We start from the raw sequence: 21,141 nt of genomic DNA on the forward strand, positions 1-21,141 counted from the left end.
CAAGAATGTAGTGGTTGAAGTGTTTCCATTACCTATTTAGGCAAATTGCGCAATAATAAATTGGCGACATGCCCTCCCACCTATTGGTTTCATGTCTCAGGTAGCCCGTGAAAGCCAGCATGGATAGAATGCAATAATTGTCTAATATTTAACATATTCTAGTCATTCTCATGTGCCAACATATCGCCACGGTCCGTGCTATAGTGAAACTCTACTCCTGTATATCTGAAATAATTGGATGGTGAAACTTGCCAGCCAACTAGAAAAGCAAGGCGAAGCAATTCAGGCGTTCTTGAAAGTCAGGACAATCCTTGTCCATCAAATAAACATTATTTTTATAGTTGAAAAAAATGTATTATGCGGTAGGCATTTAGAATTAAATGTGGAGGGGAGCTTATAGTTATATGATGACATCACGTACCCCGCCTACCTTCAAAAAATATTCGGCAATCATAATTTATTTGAAAAACACCGTTTCCATCATCATTTGTCTCAAAGTTTGACAAAAGAAAAATCCACTCCTGTCAAATTATACACATTTTGTCGATCTTTAGAAAATGTATTCTATATCTGCCGTTTCCATTACACATTGCTTTTGTTGAATAAACATGAGTCAATGGAAACCTGCTTAATGACCTCCATACAAAAATTCCTAACTTCGAAGGTTTATTTTCGTGGACAGATTTTGGGCTGAGTAAAACCTCTCGCTTCGCCTCTTCCTCTCTGATCACCTTGAAGAGTTGAGAACACTGACTGCGGTAACTCGTGATAGAACCGGAAGAGGAAACCTAGCGCTAAAGCGTGGCCACGTTGATCTTTCCATCTCGTCCCCGTTCCACTGCTTTCTAATCCGCCTACTTAAATGCCACCGTAGCAACGGCTGTGATTGACAGCTGGACATATCCAATTGGGAACCTGGCTATCTTTCGCGGTCGTGTAAACCAACCAATATCTTTTCTCCTGGCTTCACAGAGCATTTTTATTGGTCCAGCGATTACTATTTTAACCAATTATGTTTTTAACCACAGGACACGCCACTAGAGACCTGCTGACGTCACCGTGTGCTTTCCCCTTGTGGCGGCCGTGACGGCGCATGCGTAGAACCTACAGTGATTTGACGGATGGACGCTTGTCCAATCAGGTTCAGTGTTTGGGGGGGCCGGCCCGGACCACGGAAATGTTTTTTGAGCGACAAAGGTGTCGTGCAATCGGGCTCTGCTTAGTACTCGAGTTGTACAAATTGATGGCGCAGGTGTTCAATCGGCTTTTTATGTTTGCCATTCTCTCTTTAGTCGCCACTTCTCCGTCCTATCGCAGTGTGGAGACGGGGAGGGAGTTAGGGTTACTAAGGCCAGTCTTCTGTCAGCTAGAAGGGAACAACAGTATGGTGCCTTAACGGCTGTTTGTTTACCTAACGAAGGAAAGGACTTCGAAGAAACAACAGCTCTTATCTACATTCACCTGTACATAACCTACTCTGCGAGAAAAAAAATATTTTTTACTTTTACTCGGCTTGGCATGTAAATGGTCTATGTACTGATGTGCCAGTGTTACAAATGGAAAGGGAGTTTCACTTTGGGAACGTGAGCATATCCCTAGTGCTCATGTTGTTGTTGAGGGCTCTGACTGGGACTTGTCCGACTCTAAGCTTAGCCGCCGGGAGAGAGCACCAACCCGCAGCCGCACTGGGGTCACACACAGCCGGGGAAGATGGAACCGAAGGGCTCTTGGTGGAACGGGGCTTGGAAAGTATCGGCGGTCCTGTTCCGGTTGTTATCGGGGACGTGACCGTGGAGGATCATGATGATGAGAGCGGGGCGACCGGGGAGGGCGAGGAGCCGTACGGAGAAAGTAACGGCAACATCAAACCCACACGGTGAGCAGCTTGTTTGGTACTAAACAACTTATAGGGGGTTGTGGTGAGACCACTGCAACTGGCAAACTGTTGAAACCGGAAAGATTTTCCAAGAACGTGGTTCGTCAACTCAGACAGCTGTGTTATTGTCTCGTTCTGTTACAATGGTCGCCTGCTCACAGTTTGAGAGAAGGGGGGTCACATTGGTATGCAAACAATGTAAACAGCTCTTTACTCCAACTTTCTTTGTTTGTTTGTTGGATGTAATAGGTGAGCTCGTTCTCAGTAAACTTTGGTACATTTGCTCTCCTAACTATGATCACTTAATAGTGATCACACACAACGTTTATGTGGCTAATTTCTTTGAAAGTCAAGTGATTTGTTGCTTTGCGTCTGGTAGTTTTGCTGAGTGCAGCAACAGCGCTAGAGCTGTCATCATCCCCAAAGTGTCAGGGTTCCGGTTTTCCGAACCTCTTCCATCATAAAGCGCATCTGGCTGGCTCCCGGACCAATCTGACAACCCACTGGGGAAAAACTGCTTGAATCACGTTGTTTCCACGTAATTTCAACCCCCCAAATCTATGTGATGACGTTGAATCAACGTGGAAAACTAATTGGATTTGCAAAAAGGGCATTTCGTTTTTTTTCACCCAACTTTTAACCTAAATCCTATGACACGGGGAAATGTTTTGTTGGTTTCACGTTGAATGCATGTTAGTGGACAACTCAACCAAATCTAATCAAAACTAGACGGTCCTCTGTAGCTCAATTGGTAGAGCATGGCACTTGTAACGCCAGGGTAGTGGGTTCGATCCCCGGCACCACCCATACGTCAAAATGTATGAACACATGACTGTAAGTCGCTTTGGATAAAAGTGTCTGCTAAATGGCTTATTATTATTATTATTATTAGACATTGAACTGACATCTGTGCCCAGTGGGAAGCGACAGACACTTTGCAGTATGGACAGTTCTTTGGTTAAAGTATAGCTTGAACCATACACTGTCCCATTAGACAGCTCTGCAAGCATTATGACAAAATACCTTTGTTAGCTTTCTCACCAAATATGGAGTTCCGCTGAGCAACTGTCATCATTTACTGCCATCCCGCCCGGTATGTACTTCCAAAAAAGGTCTAAATAAATTGACCTAGTACAAGGGATTTACAATTATCTATGTATTGTTTTCGACCAAATCCACCTGCGGATGTCCACTAGGTCAAAAACAACACATAGATCATTGTAAATCCCTTGGACTTTTCTATTTAGACCTGTTTTGGAAGTATGACCAAAGCACAAGTTTAGAACTGAACATGAAAGTGTGCTGAGCACAGTTCTGTAGCAGAGAGCTGCATCAGTGAACACGGCCCAGCCCAGCCTGAAACTAAACTAGAGAGCTGCATCAGTGAACACGGCCCAGCCCAGCCTGAAACTAAACTAGAGAGCATCACATTATGGCTGCTTTTTGGAGAGCAGGAAGCAATGGAATTCCTAGATGTTTACTTTGTAGAATTTCTAATTAATTACGTTCTTTGCTGTCATAAAGAGTTCATAATAATAATAATAATAATAATAATATGGCATTTAGCAGACGCTTTTATCCAAAGCGACTTACAGTCATGTGCGCATACATTTTTACGTATGGGTGGTCCCGGGGATCGAACCCACTACCCTGGCGTTACAAGCGCCATGCTCTACCAATTGAGCTACAGAGGACCACATATGTCAGCACAGGTTCAGTCCGATACTTTGACACCGTAATATCCCGTTAGAGTAGATAGCTACAGTGGGACAGCAACATTACAATACCTAACTTGGAGAAAGAGCTGGCATCCTCTGGCCAGCCAGTCTGTCAGTGAAGGAGTTGCTCTGTCTGAGGAATCTTTCAGAACCAGCTCATTTGAAACATTTTTTTTTTTTAGATGTTGTTGTAAAAAGACATCCTCAGATATGAGGGTATAAAATAACTGTTTGGCACATGCAGTTGATGATAACTTATTATATTGACTAAAAACAGCTTTTATTGATAATGTTTCCATACTGTTTACCCACTTTATATGTATATACTGTATTCTAGTCATGGTTCATCCTATATAACTACTGCTGCACACACCTTTTCTATTCACATACTGGCTATACACACCATTTTATGTATATATACAGTACCAGTCAAAAGTTTGGACACACCTGCTCATTCAAGGGTTTTTCTTTATTTTTACTATTTTCTACTTTGTAGAATAATAGTGAAGACATCAAAACTATGAAATAACACATATGGAATCATGTAGTAACCAAACAAGTGTTAAACAAAATATATTTGAGATTTTAGATTGTTCAAATAGCCACCCTTTTCCTTGATGACAGCTTTGCACACTCTTGGCATCTCTCAACTAGCTTCATGAGGTATTCACCTGGAATGCATTTCAATTAACAGGTGTGCCTTCTTAAAAGTTAATTTGTGAAATGTATTTCCTTCTTAATGCGTTTGAGCCAATCAGTTGTGTTGTGAAGATAGCCCTATTTGGTAAAAGACCAGGTCCATATTATGGCAAGAACAGCTAAAATAAGCAAAGCGAAATGACAGTCCATCATTACTTTAAGACATGAAGGTCAGTCAATACGGAACATTTCAAGAACTTTGAAAGTTTCTTCAAGTGCAGTCGCAAAAATAATCAAGCGCTATGATGAAACTGGCTCTCATGATGACCGCTACAGGAATGGAAGACCCAGAGTTACCTCTGCTGCAGAGGATAAGTTAATTAGCGTTACCAGCCTCAGAAATTGCAGCCCAAATAAATGCTTCACAGAGTTGAAGTCACAGACACATCTCAACATCAACTGTTCAGAGGAGACTGTGTGAATCAGGCCTTCATGGTTGAATTGCTGCAAAGAAACCACTACTAAAGGACACCAATACGAAGAAGAGACCTGCTTGGGCCAAGAAACACGAGCAATGGACATTATCCTTTGGTCTGGAGTCCAAATTTGAGATTCTTGGTTCCAACCGCCGTGTCTTTGTGAGACGCGGAGTGGGTGAACGGATGATCTCCGCATGTGTGGTTCCCACCGTGAAGCATGGAGGAGGAGGTGTGATGGTGTGGGGGTGCATTGCTGGTGACACTGTCTGTGATTGATTTATTTAGAATTCAAGGCACACTTAACCAGCATGGCTGCCACATAATTCTGCAGTGATGCGCCATCCCATCTGGTTTGGACTTAGTGGGACTATCATTTGTTTTTCAACAGGACAATTACCCAACACACCTCCAGGCTGTGTAAGGGCTATTTTACCAAGAAGGAGAGTGATGGAGTGCTGCATCAGATGACCTGGCCTCCACAATCCCCCGACCTCAACCCAATTGAGATGGTTTGGGATGAGTCGGACGGCAGAGTGAAGGAAAATCAGCCAACAAGTGCTCAGCATATGTGGGAACTCCTTCAAGACTGTTGGAAAAGCATTCCAGGTGAAGCTGGTTGAGAGAATGTCAAGAGTGTGCAAAGCTGTCAAGGCAAAGGGTGGCTACTTTGAAGAATCTCAAATATAACATGTATTTTGATTTGTTTAACCTCTTAAGGATCTGACCCTTTTTTTCAGTTTTCACCTAAAATAACATACCCAAATCTAACTGCCTGTAGCTGAGGACCTGAAGCAAGGAGCTGCATATTCTAGAAACCATTTGAAAGGAAACACTTTGAAGTTCGTGGAAATGTGAAATGAATGTAGGAGAATACAACACATTAGATCTGGTAAAAGATAATACAAACAAAAAAACATGCATTTTCTATTTATTTTATTCCATCATCTTTGAAATGCAACAGAAAGGCCACAATATAATATTGCAGTTTAGGCACAATTTAGATTTTGGCCACTAGATGGCAGCAGTGTGTGTGCAGAGTTTCAGATTGATTCAGTGAAGCGTTGCAATACTGGACTATTTTGTATCAAGTCTGCCCAAATGTGCCGAATTGGTCAATTGATACATTTTCAAGTATTTAACTATAGAGAACATACAAAAATGATATGGTAATACAAAATGTAAGCTTACACACTCCCAGGAAAGTCATTAATGATGGATCATTAGCTTATACACTAACTTTCACACATCTAGATGGCCGGGCAGGGTGGGTGTGGAGCCAGAGACAGCAGGGATTCAAACTGTAGAACCCAGTTCCTACATGTTAATATAAACATTGATTTTATCAAACAAAACTATGCTACATTTTATCTCTGGGACCCTTAGGATGACAAATCAGAGCAAGATTACTGAATGTAAGTACATTATTTACCTTCAGAGGTGAATGTATAAAACCGGTTGCTGTGATAAGTTTTTTGTTGTTGTGCACTCTCCTCAAACAATAGCATGGTAAAGACTGACCAGGTGAATCCAGGTGAAAGCTATGATCCCTTATTGATGTCACTTGTTAAATCCAATTGGATTGTGGGTGAATGGGCAAGACAAAACATTTAAGTGCTTTTTGAACGGGGTATGGTAGTAGGTGCCAGGTGCACCGGTTTGTGTGAATAACTGCAACACTGCTGGGTTTTTCACACTCAACAGTTTCCCGTGTGTATCAAGAATGGTCCACCACCCAGAGGACATCCAGCCAACTTAACACAATTGTGGGAAGCATTGGAGTCAACATGGACCAGCATCCCTGTGGAACGCTTTGGACACCTTGTAGAGTCCAAAAATGGTGTATGTGACCAATAAACCTTGATTTGAGGTTGTGTCAAGCAAGGGCTTAGTTCAGATAGTCAGTCCCTGTGCTGGAGTTGAGCTCTGCTACTGTTGTTTTGACAACACAGTTGATAGCCTATACATCATAACGATGTTGGACAACACAGTTGATAGCCTATACATCATAACGATGTTGGACAACACAGTTGATAGCCTATACATCATAACGACGTTGGACAACACAGTTGATAGCCTATACATCCTAATGATGTTGGACAACACAGTTGATAGCCTATACATCATAACGATGTTGGACAACACAGTTGATAGCCTATACATCCTAATGATGTTGGACAACACAGTTGATAGCCTATACATCCTAATGATGTTGGACAACACAGTTGATAGCCTATACATCCTAACGATGTTGGACAACACAGTTGATAGCCTATACATCATAACGATGTTGGACAACACAGTTGATAGCCTATACAGCCTAATGATGTTGGACAACACAGTTGATAGCCTATACATCCTAACGATGTTGGACAACACAGTTGATAGCCTATACATCCTAACGATGTTGGACAACACAGTTGATAGCCTATACATCATAACGACGTTGGACACCACAGTTGATAGCCTATACATCCTAATGACGTTGGACAACACAGTTGATAGCCTATACATCCTAACGATGTTGGACAACACAGTTGATAGCCTATACATCATAACGATGTTGGACAACACAGTTGATAGCCTATACATCATAACGATGTTGGACAACACAGTTGATAGCCTATACATCATAACGACGTTGGACAACACAGTTGATAGCCTATACATCATAACGATGTTGGACAACACAGTTGATAGCCTATACATCCTAATGATGTTGGACAACACAGTTGATAGCCTATACATCCTAATGATGTTGGACAACACAGTTGATAGCCTATACATCCTAACGATGTTGGACAACACAGTTGATAGCCTATACATCATAACGATGTTGGACAACACAGTTGATAGCCTATACATCCTAATGATGTTGGACAACACAGTTGATAGCCTATACATCATAACGATGTTGGACAACACAGTTGATAGCCTATACATCATAACGATGTTGGACAACACAGTTGATAGCCTATACATCCTAATGACGTTGGACAACACAGTTGATAGCCTATACATCCTAACGACGTTGGACAACACAGTTGATAGCCTATACATCCTAACGACGTTGGACAACACAGTTGATAGCCTATACATCATAACGATGTTGGACAACACAGTTGATAGCCTATACATCATAACGATGTTGGACAACACAGTTGATAGCCTATACATCCTAATGACGTTGGACAACACAGTTGATAGCCTATACATCCTAACGACGTTGGACAACACAGTTGATAGCCTATACATCCTAATGACGTTGGACAACACAGTTGATAGCCTATACATCCTAATGATGTTGGACAACACAGTTGATAGCCTATACATCCTAATGATGTTGGACAACACAGTTGATAGCCTATACATCATAACGATGTTGGACAACACAGTTGATAGCCTATACATCATAACGATGTTGGACAACACCGTTGATAGCCTATACATCATAACGACGTTGGACAACACAGTTGATAGCCTATACATCCTAACGATGTTGGACAACACAGTTGATAGCCTATACATCCTAATGATGTTGGACAACACAGTTGATAGCCTATACATCCTAACGATGTTGGCCAACACAGTTGATAGCCTATACATCATAACGACGTTGGACACCACAGTTGATAGCCTATACATCCTAACGACGTTGGACACCACAGTTGATAGCCTATACATCCTAACGATGTTGGACAACACAGTTGATAGCCTATACATCCTAATGACGTTGGACAACACAGTTGATAGTCTATACATCCTAATGATGTTGGACAACACAGTTGATAGCCTATACATCATAACGATGTTGGACAACACCGTTGATAGCCTATACATCCTAATGATGTTGGACAACACAGTTGATAGCCTATACATCCTAACGACGTTGGACAACACAGTTGATAGCCTATACATCCTAATGATGTTGGACAACACCGTTGATAGCCTATACATCCTAACGACGTTGGACAACACAGTTGATAGCCTATACATCATAACGACGTTGGACAACACAGTTGATAGCCTATACATCCTAACGATGTTGGACAACACAGTTGATAGCCTATACATCCTAACGACGTTGGACAACACAGTTGATAGCCTATACATCATAACGATGTTGGACAACACAGTTGATAGCCTATACATCATAACGACGTTGGACAACACAGTTGATAGCCTATACATCCTAATGATGTTGGACAACACAGTTGATAGCCTATACATCATAACGATGTTGGACAACACAGTTGATAGCCTATACATCCTAATGATGTTGGACAACATGCGGTAGGTAGCCTATACATCCTAATGATGTTGGACAACACAGTTGATAGCCTATACATCCTAATGATGTTGGACAACACAGTTGATAGCCTATACATCCTAACGACGTTGGACAACATGCGGTAGGTAGCCTATACATCCTAATGATGTTGGACAACACAGTTGATAGCCTATACATCCTAATGATGTTGGACAACACAGTTGATAGCCTATACATCCTAATGATGTTGGACAACACAGTTGATAGCCTATACATCCTAATGATGTTGGACAACACAGTTGATAGCCTATACATCCTAATGATGTTGGACAACACAGTTGATAGCCTATACATCCTAATGATGTTGGACAACACAGTTGATAGCCTATACATCCTAACGACGTTGGACAACACAGTTGATAGCCTATACATCCTAATGATGTTGGACAACACAGTTGATAGCCTATACATCATAACGATGTTGGACAACACAGTTGATAGCCTATACATCCTAACGATGTTGGACAACACAGTTGATAGCCTATACATCCTAATGATGTTGGACAACACAGTTGATAGCCTATACATCCTAACGATGTTGGACAACACAGTTGATAGCCTATACATCCTAACGACGTTGGACAACACAGTTGATAGCCTATACATCCTAACGATGTTGGACAACATGCGGTAGGTAGCCTATACATCCTAATGATGTTGGACAACACAGTTGATAGCCTATACATCCTAACGATGTTGGACAACACAGTTGATAGCCTATACATCATAACGATGTTGGACAACACAGTTGATAGCCTATACAGCCTAATGATGTTGGACAACACAGTTGATAGCCTATACATCCTAACGATGTTGGACAACACAGTTGATAGCCTATACATCCTAACGATGTTGGACAACACAGTTGATAGCCTATACATCATAACGACGTTGGACACCACAGTTGATAGCCTATACATCCTAATGACGTTGGACAACACAGTTGATAGCCTATACATCCTAACGATGTTGGACAACACAGTTGATAGCCTATACATCCTAATGATGTTGGACAACACAGTTGATAGCCTATACATCATAATGATGTTGGACAACACAGTTGATAGCCTATACATCATAACGATGTTGGACAACACAGTTGATAGCCTATACATCCTAATGATGTTGGACAACACAGTTGATAGCCTATACATCATAACGATGTTGGACAACACCGTTGATAGCCTATACATCATAACGACGTTGGACAACACAGTTGATAGCCTATACATCCTAACGATGTTGGACAACACAGTTGATAGCCTATACATCCTAATGATGTTGGACAACACAGTTGATAGCCTATACATCCTAACGATGTTGGACAACACAGTTGATAGCCTATACATCATAACGACGTTGGACACCACAGTTGATAGCCTATACATCCTAATGATGTTGGACAACACAGTTGATAGCCTATACATCCTAACGATGTTGGACAACACAGTTGATAGCCTATACATCCTAATGACGTTGGACAACACAGTTGATAGTCTATACATCCTAATGATGTTGGACAACACAGTTGATAGCCTATACATCATAACGATGTTGGACAACACCGTTGATAGCCTATACATCCTAATGATGTTGGACAACACAGTTGATAGCCTATACATCCTAACGACGTTGGACAACACAGTTGATAGCCTATACATCCTAATGATGTTGGACAACACCGTTGATAGCCTATACATCCTAACGATGTTGGACAACACAGTTGATAGCCTATACATCATAACGACGTTGGACAACACAGTTGATAGCCTATACATCCTAACGATGTTGGACAACACAGTTGATAGCCTATACATCCTAACGACGTTGGACAACACAGTTGATAGCCTATACATCATAACGATGTTGGACAACACAGTTGATAGCCTATACATCATAACGACGTTGGACAACACAGTTGATAGCCTATACATCATAACGATGTTGGACAACACAGTTGATAGCCTATACATCCTAATGATGTTGGACAACATGCGGTAGGTAGCCTATACATCCTAATGATGTTGGACAACACAGTTGATAGCCTATACATCCTAATGATGTTGGACAACACAGTTGATAGCCTATACATCCTAACGACGTTGGACAACATGCGGTAGGTAGCCTATACATCCTAATGATGTTGGACAACACAGTTGATAGCCTATACATCCTAATGATGTTGGACAACACAGTTGATAGCCTATACATCCTAATGATGTTGGACAACACAGTTGATAGCCTATACATCCTAATGATGTTGGACAACACAGTTGATAGCCTATACATCTTAATGATGTTGGACAACACAGTTGATAGCCTATACATCCTAATGATGTTGGACAACACAGTTGATAGCCTATACATCCTAACGACGTTGGACAACACAGTTGATAGCCTATACATCCTAATGATGTTGGACAACACAGTTGATAGCCTATACATCATAACGATGTTGGACAACACAGTTGATAGCCTATACATCCTAACGATGTTGGACAACACAGTTGATAGCCTATACATCCTAATGATGTTGGACAACACAGTTGATAGCCTATACATCCTAACGATGTTGGACAACACAGTTGATAGCCTATACATCCTAACGACGTTGGACAACACAGTTGATAGCCTATACATCCTAACGATGTTGGACAACATGCGGTAGGTAGCCTATACATCCTAATGATGTTGGACAACACAGTTGATAGCCTATACATCCTAATGACATTGGACACCACAGTTGATAGCCTATACATCCTAATGATGTTGGACAACACAGTTGATAGCCTATACATCCTAACGATGTTGGACAACACAGTTGATAGCCTATACATCCTAATGATGTTGGACAACACAGTTGATAGCCTATACATCCTAATGATGTTGGACAACACAGTTGATAGCCTATACATCCTAACGATGTTGGACAACACAGTTGATAGCCTATACATCCTAACGATGTTGGACAACACAGTTGATAGCCTATACATCCTAATGATGTTGGACAACACAGTTGATAGCCTATACATCCTAACGATGTTGGACAACACCGTTGATAGCCTATACATCCTAACGATGTTGGACAACACAGTTGATAGCCTATACATCCTAATGATGTTGGACAACACAGTTGATAGCCTATACATCCTAATGATGTTGGACAACACAGTTGATAGCCTATACATCATAACGATGTTGGACAACACAGTTGATAGCCTATACATCCTAACGATGTTGGACAACACAGTTGATAGCCTATACATCCTAATGATGTTGGACAACACAGTTGATAGCCTATACATCCTAATGATGTTGGACAACACAGTTGATAGCCTATACATCCTAATGATGTTGGACAACACAGTTGATAGCCTATACATCATAACGATGTTGGACAACATACGGTAGGTAGCCTATACATCCTAACGATGTTGGACAACACAGTTGATAGCCTATACATCCTAATGATGTTGGACAACACAGTTGATAGCCTATACATCCTAATGATGTTGGACAACACAGTTGATAGCCTATACATCCTAATGATGTTGGACAACACAGTTGATAGCCTATACATCCTAATGATGTTGGACAACACAGTTGATAGCCTATACATCCTAACGATGTTGGACAACATGCGGTAGGTAGCCTATACATCCTAATGATGTTGGACAACACAGTTGATAGCCTATACATCCTAACGATGTTGGACAACATGCGGTAGGTACAGTCTGACTGAAAACACATAGAGCATCTCAACCACCAGACAGATGAGATGAGAATCATCCGATGATCAATATGTGATCGACCCGAAGAGATTTGAAAAGCGCTCTTTATGGAATCTAAGACGCCGCAGCCCATTCCATGGTGCGGGTAGTCACACCCATCTCTCTCTCACTGTATGATGCCCTAGTCTGCTAGTCTACGCCACTGACTCCATTTCAGAGCATGTTTGAAGCCAACGTAGCTGTGATTATCTACAGGTCCTGTACTAGAACAACATAACAGGGTAATATAGTTAACAATAAGCCATTATTACATGTCTACAACACACATTAATGACATGTTATTTACACACGGTGAAAGGTCAGGGAAAGGCTTGTTGTAAAGCAGACCTGTCTGTCTGTAGGTCAGGGAAAGGCTTGTTGTAAAGGAGACCTGTCTGTCTGTAGGTCAGGGAAAGGCTTGTTGTAAAGGAGACCTGTCTGTCTGTAGGTCAGGGAAAGGCTTGTTGTAAAGGAGACCTGTCTGTCTGTAGGTCAGGGAAAGGCTTGTTGTAAAGGAGACCTGTCTGTCTGTAGGTCAGGGAAAGGCTTGTTGTAAAGCAGACCTGTCTGTCTGTAGGTCAGGGAAAGGCTTGTTGTAAAGGAGACCTGTCTGTCTGTAGGTCAGGGAAAGGCTTGTTGTAAAGCAGACCTGTCTGTCTGTAGGTCAGGGAAAGGCTTGTTGTAAAGGAGACCTGTCTGTCTGTCTGTAGGTCAGGGAAAGGCTTGTTGTAAAGCAGACCTGTCTGTCTGTAGGTCAGGGAAAGGCTTGTTGTAAAGGAGACCTGTCTGTCTGTAGGTCAGGGAAAGGCTTGTTGTAAAGGGAGACCTGTCTGTCTGTAGGTCAGGGAAAGGCTTGTTGTAAAGCAGACCTGTCTGTCTGTAGGTCAGGGAAAGGCTTGTTGTAAAGGAGACCTGTCTGTCTGTCTGTAGGTCAGGGAAAGGCTTGTTGTAAAGCAGACCTGTCTGTCTGTAGGTCAGGGAAAGGCTTGTTGTAAAGGAGACCTGTCTGTCTGTAGGTCAGGGAAAGGCTTGTTGTAAAGCAGACCTGTCTGTCTGTAGGTCAGGGAAAGGCTTGTTGTAAAGGAGACCTGTCTGTCTGTCTGTAGGTCAGGGAAAGGCTTGTTGTAAAGCAGACCTGTCTGTCTGTAGGTCAGGGAAAGGCTTGTTGTAAAGGAGACCTGTCTGTCTGTAGGTCAGGGAAAGGCTTGTTGTAAAGGAGACCTGTCTGTCTGTAGGTCAGGGAAAGGCTTGTTGTAAAGCAGACCTGTCTGTCTGTAGGTCAGGGAAAGGCTTGTTGTAAAGGAGACCTGTCTGTCTGTAGGTCAGGGAAAGGCTTGTTGTAAAGGAGACCTGTCTGTCTGTCTGTAGGTCAGGGAAAGGCTTGTTGTAAAGCAGACCTGTCTGTCTGTAGGTCAGGGAAAGGCTTGTTGTAAAGGAGACCTGTCTGTCTGTAGGTCAGGGAAAGGCTTGTTGTAAAGGAGACCTGTCTGTCTGTAGGTCAGGGAAAGGCTTGTTGTAAAGCAGACCTGTCTGTCTGTAGGTCAGGGAAAGGCTTGTTGTAAAGGAGACCTGTCTGTCTGTCTGTAGGTCAGGGAAAGGCTTGTTGTAAAGCAGACCTGTCTGTCTGTAGGTCAGGGAAAGGCTTGTTGTAAAGGAGACCTGTCTGTCTGTAGGTCAGGGAAAGGCTTGTTGTAAAGCAGACCTGTCTGTCTGTAGGTCAGGGAAAGGCTTGTTGTAAAGGAGACCTGTCTGTCTGTAGGTCAGGGAAAGGCTTGTTGTAAAGGAGACCTGTCTGTCTGTCTGTAGGTCAGGGAAAGGCTTGTTGTAAAGCAGACCTGTCTGTCTGTAGGTCAGGGAAAGGCTTGTTGTAAAGGAGACCTGTCTGTCTGTAGGTCAGGGAAAGGCTTGTTGTAAAGGAGACCTGTCTGTCTGTAGGTCAGGGAAAGGCTTGTTGTAAAGGAGACCTGTCTTTCTGTAGGTCAGGGAAAGGCTTGTTGTAAAGGAGACCTGTCTGTCTGTAGGTCAGGGAAAGGCTTGTTGTAAAGCAGACCTGTCTGTCTGTAGGTCAGGGAAAGGCTTGTTGTAAAGCAGACCTGTCTGTCTGTAGGTCAGGGAAAGGCTTGTTGTAAAGCAGACCTGTCTGTCTGTAGGTCAGGGAAAGGCTTGTTGTAAAGGAGATCTGTCTGTCTGTAGGTCAGGGACAGGCTTGTTGTAAAGGAGACCTGTCTGTAGGTCAGGGAAAGGCTTGTTGTAAAGGAGACCTGTCTGTCTGTAGGTCAGGGAAAGGCTTGTTGTAAAGGAGACCTGTCTGTCTGTAGGTCAGGGAAAGGCTTGTTGTAAAGGGAGACCTGTCTGTCTGTAGGTCAGGGAAAGGCTTGTTGTAAAGGAGACCTGTCTGTCTGTAGGTCAGGGAAAGGCTTGTTGTAAAGGGAGACCTGTCTGTCTGTAGGTCAGGGAAAGGCTTGTTGTAAAGGGAGACCTGTCTGTCTGTAGGTCAGGGAAAGGCTTGTTGTAAAGGAGACCTGTCTGTCTGTAGGTCAGGGAAAGGCTTGTTGTAAAGGAGACCTGTCTGTCTGTAGGTCAGGGAAAGGCTTGTTGTAAAGGAGACCTGTCTGTCTGTAGGTCAGGGAAAGGCTTGTTATAAAGGAGACCTGTCTGTCTGTAGGTCAGGGAAAGGCTTGTTGTAAAGCAGACCTGTCTGTCTGTAGGTCAGGGAAAGGCTTGTTGTAAAGGAGACCTGTCTGTCTGTAGGTCAGGGAAAGGCTTGTTGTAAAGCAGACCTGTCTGTCTGTAGGTCAGGGAAAGGCTTGTTGTAAAGGAGATCTGTCTGTCTGTAGGTCAGGGAAAGGCTTGTTGTAAAGGAGAACTGTCTGTCTGTAGGTCAGGGAAAGGCTTGTTGTAAAGGAGACGTGTCTGTCTGTCTGTAGGTCAGGGAAAGGCTTGTTGTAAAGGAGACCTGTCTGTCTGTAGGTCAGGGAAAGGCTTGTTGTAAAGGAGAACTGTCTGTCTGTAGGTCAGGGAAAGGCTTGTTGTAAAGCAGACCTGTCTGTCTGTAGGTCAGGGAAAGGCTTGTTGTAAAGCAGACCTGTCTGTCTGTAGGTCAGGGAAAGGCTTGTTGTAAAGGAGACCTGTCTGTCTGTAGGTCAGGGAAAGGCTTGTTGTAAAGGGAGACCTGTCTGTCTGTAGGTCAGGGAAAGGCTTGTTGTAAAGGAGACCTGTCTGTCTGTAGGTCAGGGAAAGGCTTGTTGTAAAGGAGACCTGTCTGTCTGTAGGTCAGGGAAAGGCTTGTTGTAAAGGAGACCTGTCTGTCTGTAGGTCAGGGAAAGGCTTGTTGTAAAGGAGACTCTTCAATTTGCATACCGCCCAAATAGATCCACAGACGATGCAATCGCCATCACACTGCCCACTGCCCTATCCCATCTGGACAAGAGGAATACCTATGTAAGAATGCTGTTCATTGACTATAGCTCAGCATTCAACACCATAGTACCCTCCAAGCTCATCATTAAGCTCGAGGCCCTGGGTCTGAACCCCGCCCTGTGCAACTGGGTCCTGGACTTCCTGACAGGCCGCCCCCAGGTGGTGAAGGTAGGAAACAACATCTCCACTTCGCTGATCCTCAACACTGGGGCCCCACAAGGGTGCATGCTCAGCCCCCTCCTGTACTCCCTGTTCACCCATGACTGCGTGTCCAAGCACGCCTCCAACTCAATCATCAAGTTTGCTGACGACACAACAGTAGTAGGCTTGATTACTAACAGTGACGAGACCGCCTACAGGGAGGAGGTGAGGGCTCTGGGAGTGTGGTGCCAGGAAAATAACCTCTCACTCAACGTCAACAAAACAAAGGAGATGATCGTGGACTTCAGGAAACAGCAGAGGGTGCACCCCCCTATCCACGTCGACGGGACCGCAGTGGAGAAGGTGGAAAGCTTCAAGTTCCTTGGCGTACACATCACCGCCTGGTACGGCAACTGCACCGCCCGCAACCGCAGGTCTCTCCAGAGGGTGGTGCGGTCTGCCGAACACATTACCGGGGGCAAACTACCCGCCCTCCAAGACACATACAGCACCCGATGTCACAGGAAGGCCAAAAAGATCATCAAGGACATCAACCACCCGAGCCACTGCCTGTTCACCCCGCTATCATCCAGAAGGCGAGGTCAGTACAGGTGCATCAAAGCTGGGACAGAGAGAATGAAAAACAGCTTCTATCTCAAGGCCATCAGACTGTTAAATAGCCATCACTAGCACATTAGAGGCTGCTGCTGCCTATTGAAATCACTGGCCACTTTAAGAAATGGAACACTAGTCACTTTAATAATGTTTCCATATCTTGCACTACTCATCTCATATGTATATACTGTATTCTATAATATTCTACTGTATCTTAGTCTATGCCACTCTGTCATTGCTTGTCCATATATGTATATATTCTTACATTCAATTCCTTACTAGTTTTGTGTGTATTGGGTATATGTTGTGTAATTGTTAGATATTACTGCACTGTCGGAGCTAGAAGCACAAGCATTTCGCTACACCCACTATAACATCTGCTAAACACGTGTATGTGACCAATAACATTTGATTTGATTTGAAAAGGAGACTGGTCTGTCTGTCTGTCTCTGTCTCTGTCTGTCTGTCTCTGTCTGTCTCTGTCTGTCTGTCTCTGTCTGTGTGTCTCTGTCTGTGTCTCTGTCTGTCTCTGTCTGTCTGTCTCTGTCTGTCTGTCTGTCTGTCTCTGTCTGTCTGTCTGTCTGTCTGTCTCTGTCTGTCTGTCTCTGTCTGTCTGTCTGTCTGTGTTTATGCTAAACTAGGGGACCTAAATAAAGGAACATTCTAATCACTAGTCAAAAGTAGTGCACTAATTAGAGAAGGGTAGCATTTGGGATGCATCCTATGTGATAAAGGGCAAACTCTCTGGGCTCCAGCCAGCCAGCCCTTCTGTTTCAGCCACTAGTGTTTGTTTAGTGGGACAGATATGGGACTCAGTCAGTGGCTTGCTGGGGTGAGAATGAGACCTGGCTTCACACCTGCTAACACACACACACACACAAACACATATATTTATGAGTGAGCTCTATCATTTCATTCAAGTCCATCTGCTCACCATCAAGTCTGTCCGTCTGCTCACCATCAAGTCTGTCCGTCTGCTCACCATCAAGTCTGTCCGTCTGCTCACCATCAAGTCTGTCCGTCTGCTCACCATCAAGTCTGTCCGTCTGCTCACCAGTAGTCTATCCATAGACTTGATGTAGGCCTTGGTAGGCTATATGTCATCATTGGTTTAATCCTTGTTTATCCCACAGGGCTAAATAGTTTAAATAGTCTAAATGTTTTCCAAATAGTAGGAACCACTTTGTGGGGGAAGCTGTTTCCCCTGGAGCAGGATTATATGATGCACCTTACTCCTCCACAATGGATCATCACTTTCAAAACAAACCATAAACAGCTGGATCTAAAATCTGAGTTCCTTTGTAACACTTCTTTACCCGTCTATAAATTGTCCCTCTCTTTTGAGTAAACGACAAGGACACAACATACTGAGTGGACACTGAGTGGACACAACATACTGTATAGACCATTCTTAATATACACGGGAAACTGTTGAGCTTGAAAAACCCAGCAGCGTTGCAGTTCTTGACACAAACCGGTTCAAAGGCATTTAAATATTTTGTCTCTGAATAGCACACATACACAATCCATGTCTCAATTGTCTCAAGACTTATTTAAATTCCTTTAACCTGTCTCCTCCCCTTCATCTACACTGATTGAAGTGGATTTAACAAGTGCCATCAATAAGGGATCATAGCTTTCATGGAAAGAGCAGGTGTTCTTAATGTTTTGTACACTCAGTGTATGTCAGTAGTTCACTGGGACCACTGGTTCAGTTTCCACGTTCTAACTAAGAGGACCATCGCTCGCTCCCAAAATGTACGCACAAGGATGTTGCATAAAGCTGATTTTAATTTGACCTCAAGTCCACGTGTGGGCTAGGCTGTATAATCATAGGTTATTATAGCCCCAACAGGACAACAATCTGTCTGGCAGCCCCAACAGGACAACAATCTGTCTGGCAGCCCCAACAGGACAACAATCTGTCTGGCAGCCCCAACAGGACAACAGTCTGTCTGGCAGCCCCAACAGCACAACAGTCTGTCTGGCAGCCCCAACAGCACAACAATCTGTCTGGCAGCCCCAACAGGACAACAGTCTGTCTGGCAGCCCCAACAGGACAACAGTCTGTCTGGCAGGCCCAACAGGACAACAGTCTGTCTGGCAGGCCCAACAGGACAACAGTCTGTCTGGCAGGCCCAACAGGACAACAGTCTGTCTGGCAGGCCCAACAGGACAACAGTCTGTCTGGCAGCCCCAACAGGACAACAGTCTGTCTGGCAGCCCCAACAGGACAACAGTCTGTCTGGCAGCCCCAACAGGACAACAGTCTGTCTGGCAGCCCCAACAGGACAACAGTCTGTCTGGCAGGCCCAACAGGACAACAGTCTGTCTGGCAGGCCCAACAGGACAACAGTCTGTCTGGCAGGCCCAACAGGACAACAGTCTGTCTGGCAGCCCCAACAGGACAACAGTCTGTCTGGCAGCCCCAACAGGACAACAGTCTGTCTGGCAGGCCCAACAGGACAACAGTCTGTCTGGCAGGCCCAACAGGACAACAGTCTGTCTGGCAGGCCCAACAGGACAACAGTCTGTCTGGCAGGCCCAACAGGACAACAGTCTGTCTGGCAGGCCCAACAGGACAACAGTCTGTCTGGCAGGCCCAACAGGACAACAGTCTGTCTGGCAGGCCCAACAGGACAACAGTCTGTCTGGCAGGCCCAACAGGACAACAGTCTGTCTGGCAGGCCCAACAGGACAACAGTCTGTCTGGCAGGCCCAACAGGACAACAGTCTGTCTGGCAGGCCCAACAGGACAACAGTCTGTCTGGCAGGCCCAACAGGACAACAGTCTGTCTGGCAGGATAGTTATTTTTATTGTCTGATGTCTCTGTACTCTTTAAGTGTCTTTCACTGCGTCCCAAATAGCACCCTATTCCCTATATAGTGCACTTTGGGACCTGATCAAAAGTAGTGTACTATATAGGGAATAGGGTGCCATTCTCTGGTCTAAAGTAGTGTACTATATAGGGAATAGGGTGCCATTCTCTGGTCTAAAGTAGTGTACTATATAAGGAATAGGGTGCCATTCTCTGGTCTAAAGTAGTGCACTATATAGGGAATAGGGTGCCATTCTCTGGTCTAAAGTAGTGCACTATATAGGGAATAGGGTGCCATTCTCTGGTCTAAAGTAGTGTACTATATAGGGAATAGGGTGCCATTCTCTGGTCTAAAGTAGTGTACTATATAGGGAATAGGGTGCCATTCTCTGGTCTAAAGTAGTGTACTATATAGGGAATAGGGTGCCATTCTCTGGTCTAAAGTAGTGTACTATATAGGGAATAGGGTGCCATTCTCTAGTCTAAAGTAGTGCACTACATAGGGAATAGGGTGCCATTCTCTGGTCTAAAGTAGTGTACTATATAGGGAATAGGGTGCCATTCTCTGGTCTAAAGTAGTGTACTATATAGGGAATAGGGTGCCATTCTCTGGTCTAAAGTAGTGTACTATATAGGGAATAGGGTGCCATTCTCTGGTCTAAAGTAGTGCACTATATAGGGAATAGGGTGCCATTCTCTGGTCTAAAGTAGTGCACTATATAGGGAATAGGGTGCCATTCTCTGGTCTAAAGTAGTGTACTATATAGGGAATAGGGTGCCATTCTCTAGTCTAAAGTAGTGCACTACATAGGGAATAGGGTGCCATTCTCTGGTCTAAAGTAGTGCACTATATAGGGAATAGGGTGCCATTCTCTGGTCTAAAGTAGTGCACTATATAGGGAATAGGGTGTCATTCTCTGGTCTAAAGTAGTGCACTATATAGGGAATAGGGTGCCATTCTCTGGTCTAAAGTAGTGTACTATATAGGGAATAGGGTGCCATTCTCTGGTCTAAAGTAGTGCACTATATAGGGAATAGGGTGCCATTCTCTGGTCTAAAGTAGTGCACCATATAGGGAATAGGGTGCCATTCTCTGGTCTAAAGTAGTGCACTATATAGGGAATAGGGTGCCATTCTCTGGTCTAAAGTAGTGCACCATATAGGGAATAGGGTGCCATTCTCTGGTCTAAAGTAGTGCACTATATAGGGAATAGGGTGCCATTCTCTGGTCTAAAGTAGTGCACTATATAGGGAATAGGGTGCCATTCTCTGGTCTAAAGTAGTGCACTATATAGGGAATAGGGTGCCATTCTCTGGTCTAAAGTAGTGCACTATAT

At 43.8% G+C, this 21,141-nt stretch overlaps 1 protein-coding gene across 1 annotated transcript in view; it reads left to right on the top strand.

Annotated features, from left to right (window-relative positions):
- Positions 1–1,169: 1,169 nt before the first annotated feature.
- Positions 1,170–21,141, top strand: part of eif2ak3 (eukaryotic translation initiation factor 2-alpha kinase 3) — an 81,361-nt gene continuing 61,389 nt past the window's right edge. The window contains exon 1 of the mRNA XM_045212891.1: positions 1,170–1,876. Within this exon, the coding sequence (XP_045068826.1) occupies positions 1,557–1,876 (320 nt within the window). The 5' untranslated portion in view covers positions 1,170–1,556. The remainder of the gene's footprint in view (positions 1,877–21,141) is intronic.

The sequence above is a fragment of the Coregonus clupeaformis genome, unplaced genomic scaffold (genome assembly GCF_020615455.1).
Source record: "Coregonus clupeaformis isolate EN_2021a unplaced genomic scaffold, ASM2061545v1 scaf0060, whole genome shotgun sequence".
NCBI lineage: Eukaryota > Metazoa > Chordata > Actinopteri > Salmoniformes > Salmonidae > Coregonus > Coregonus clupeaformis.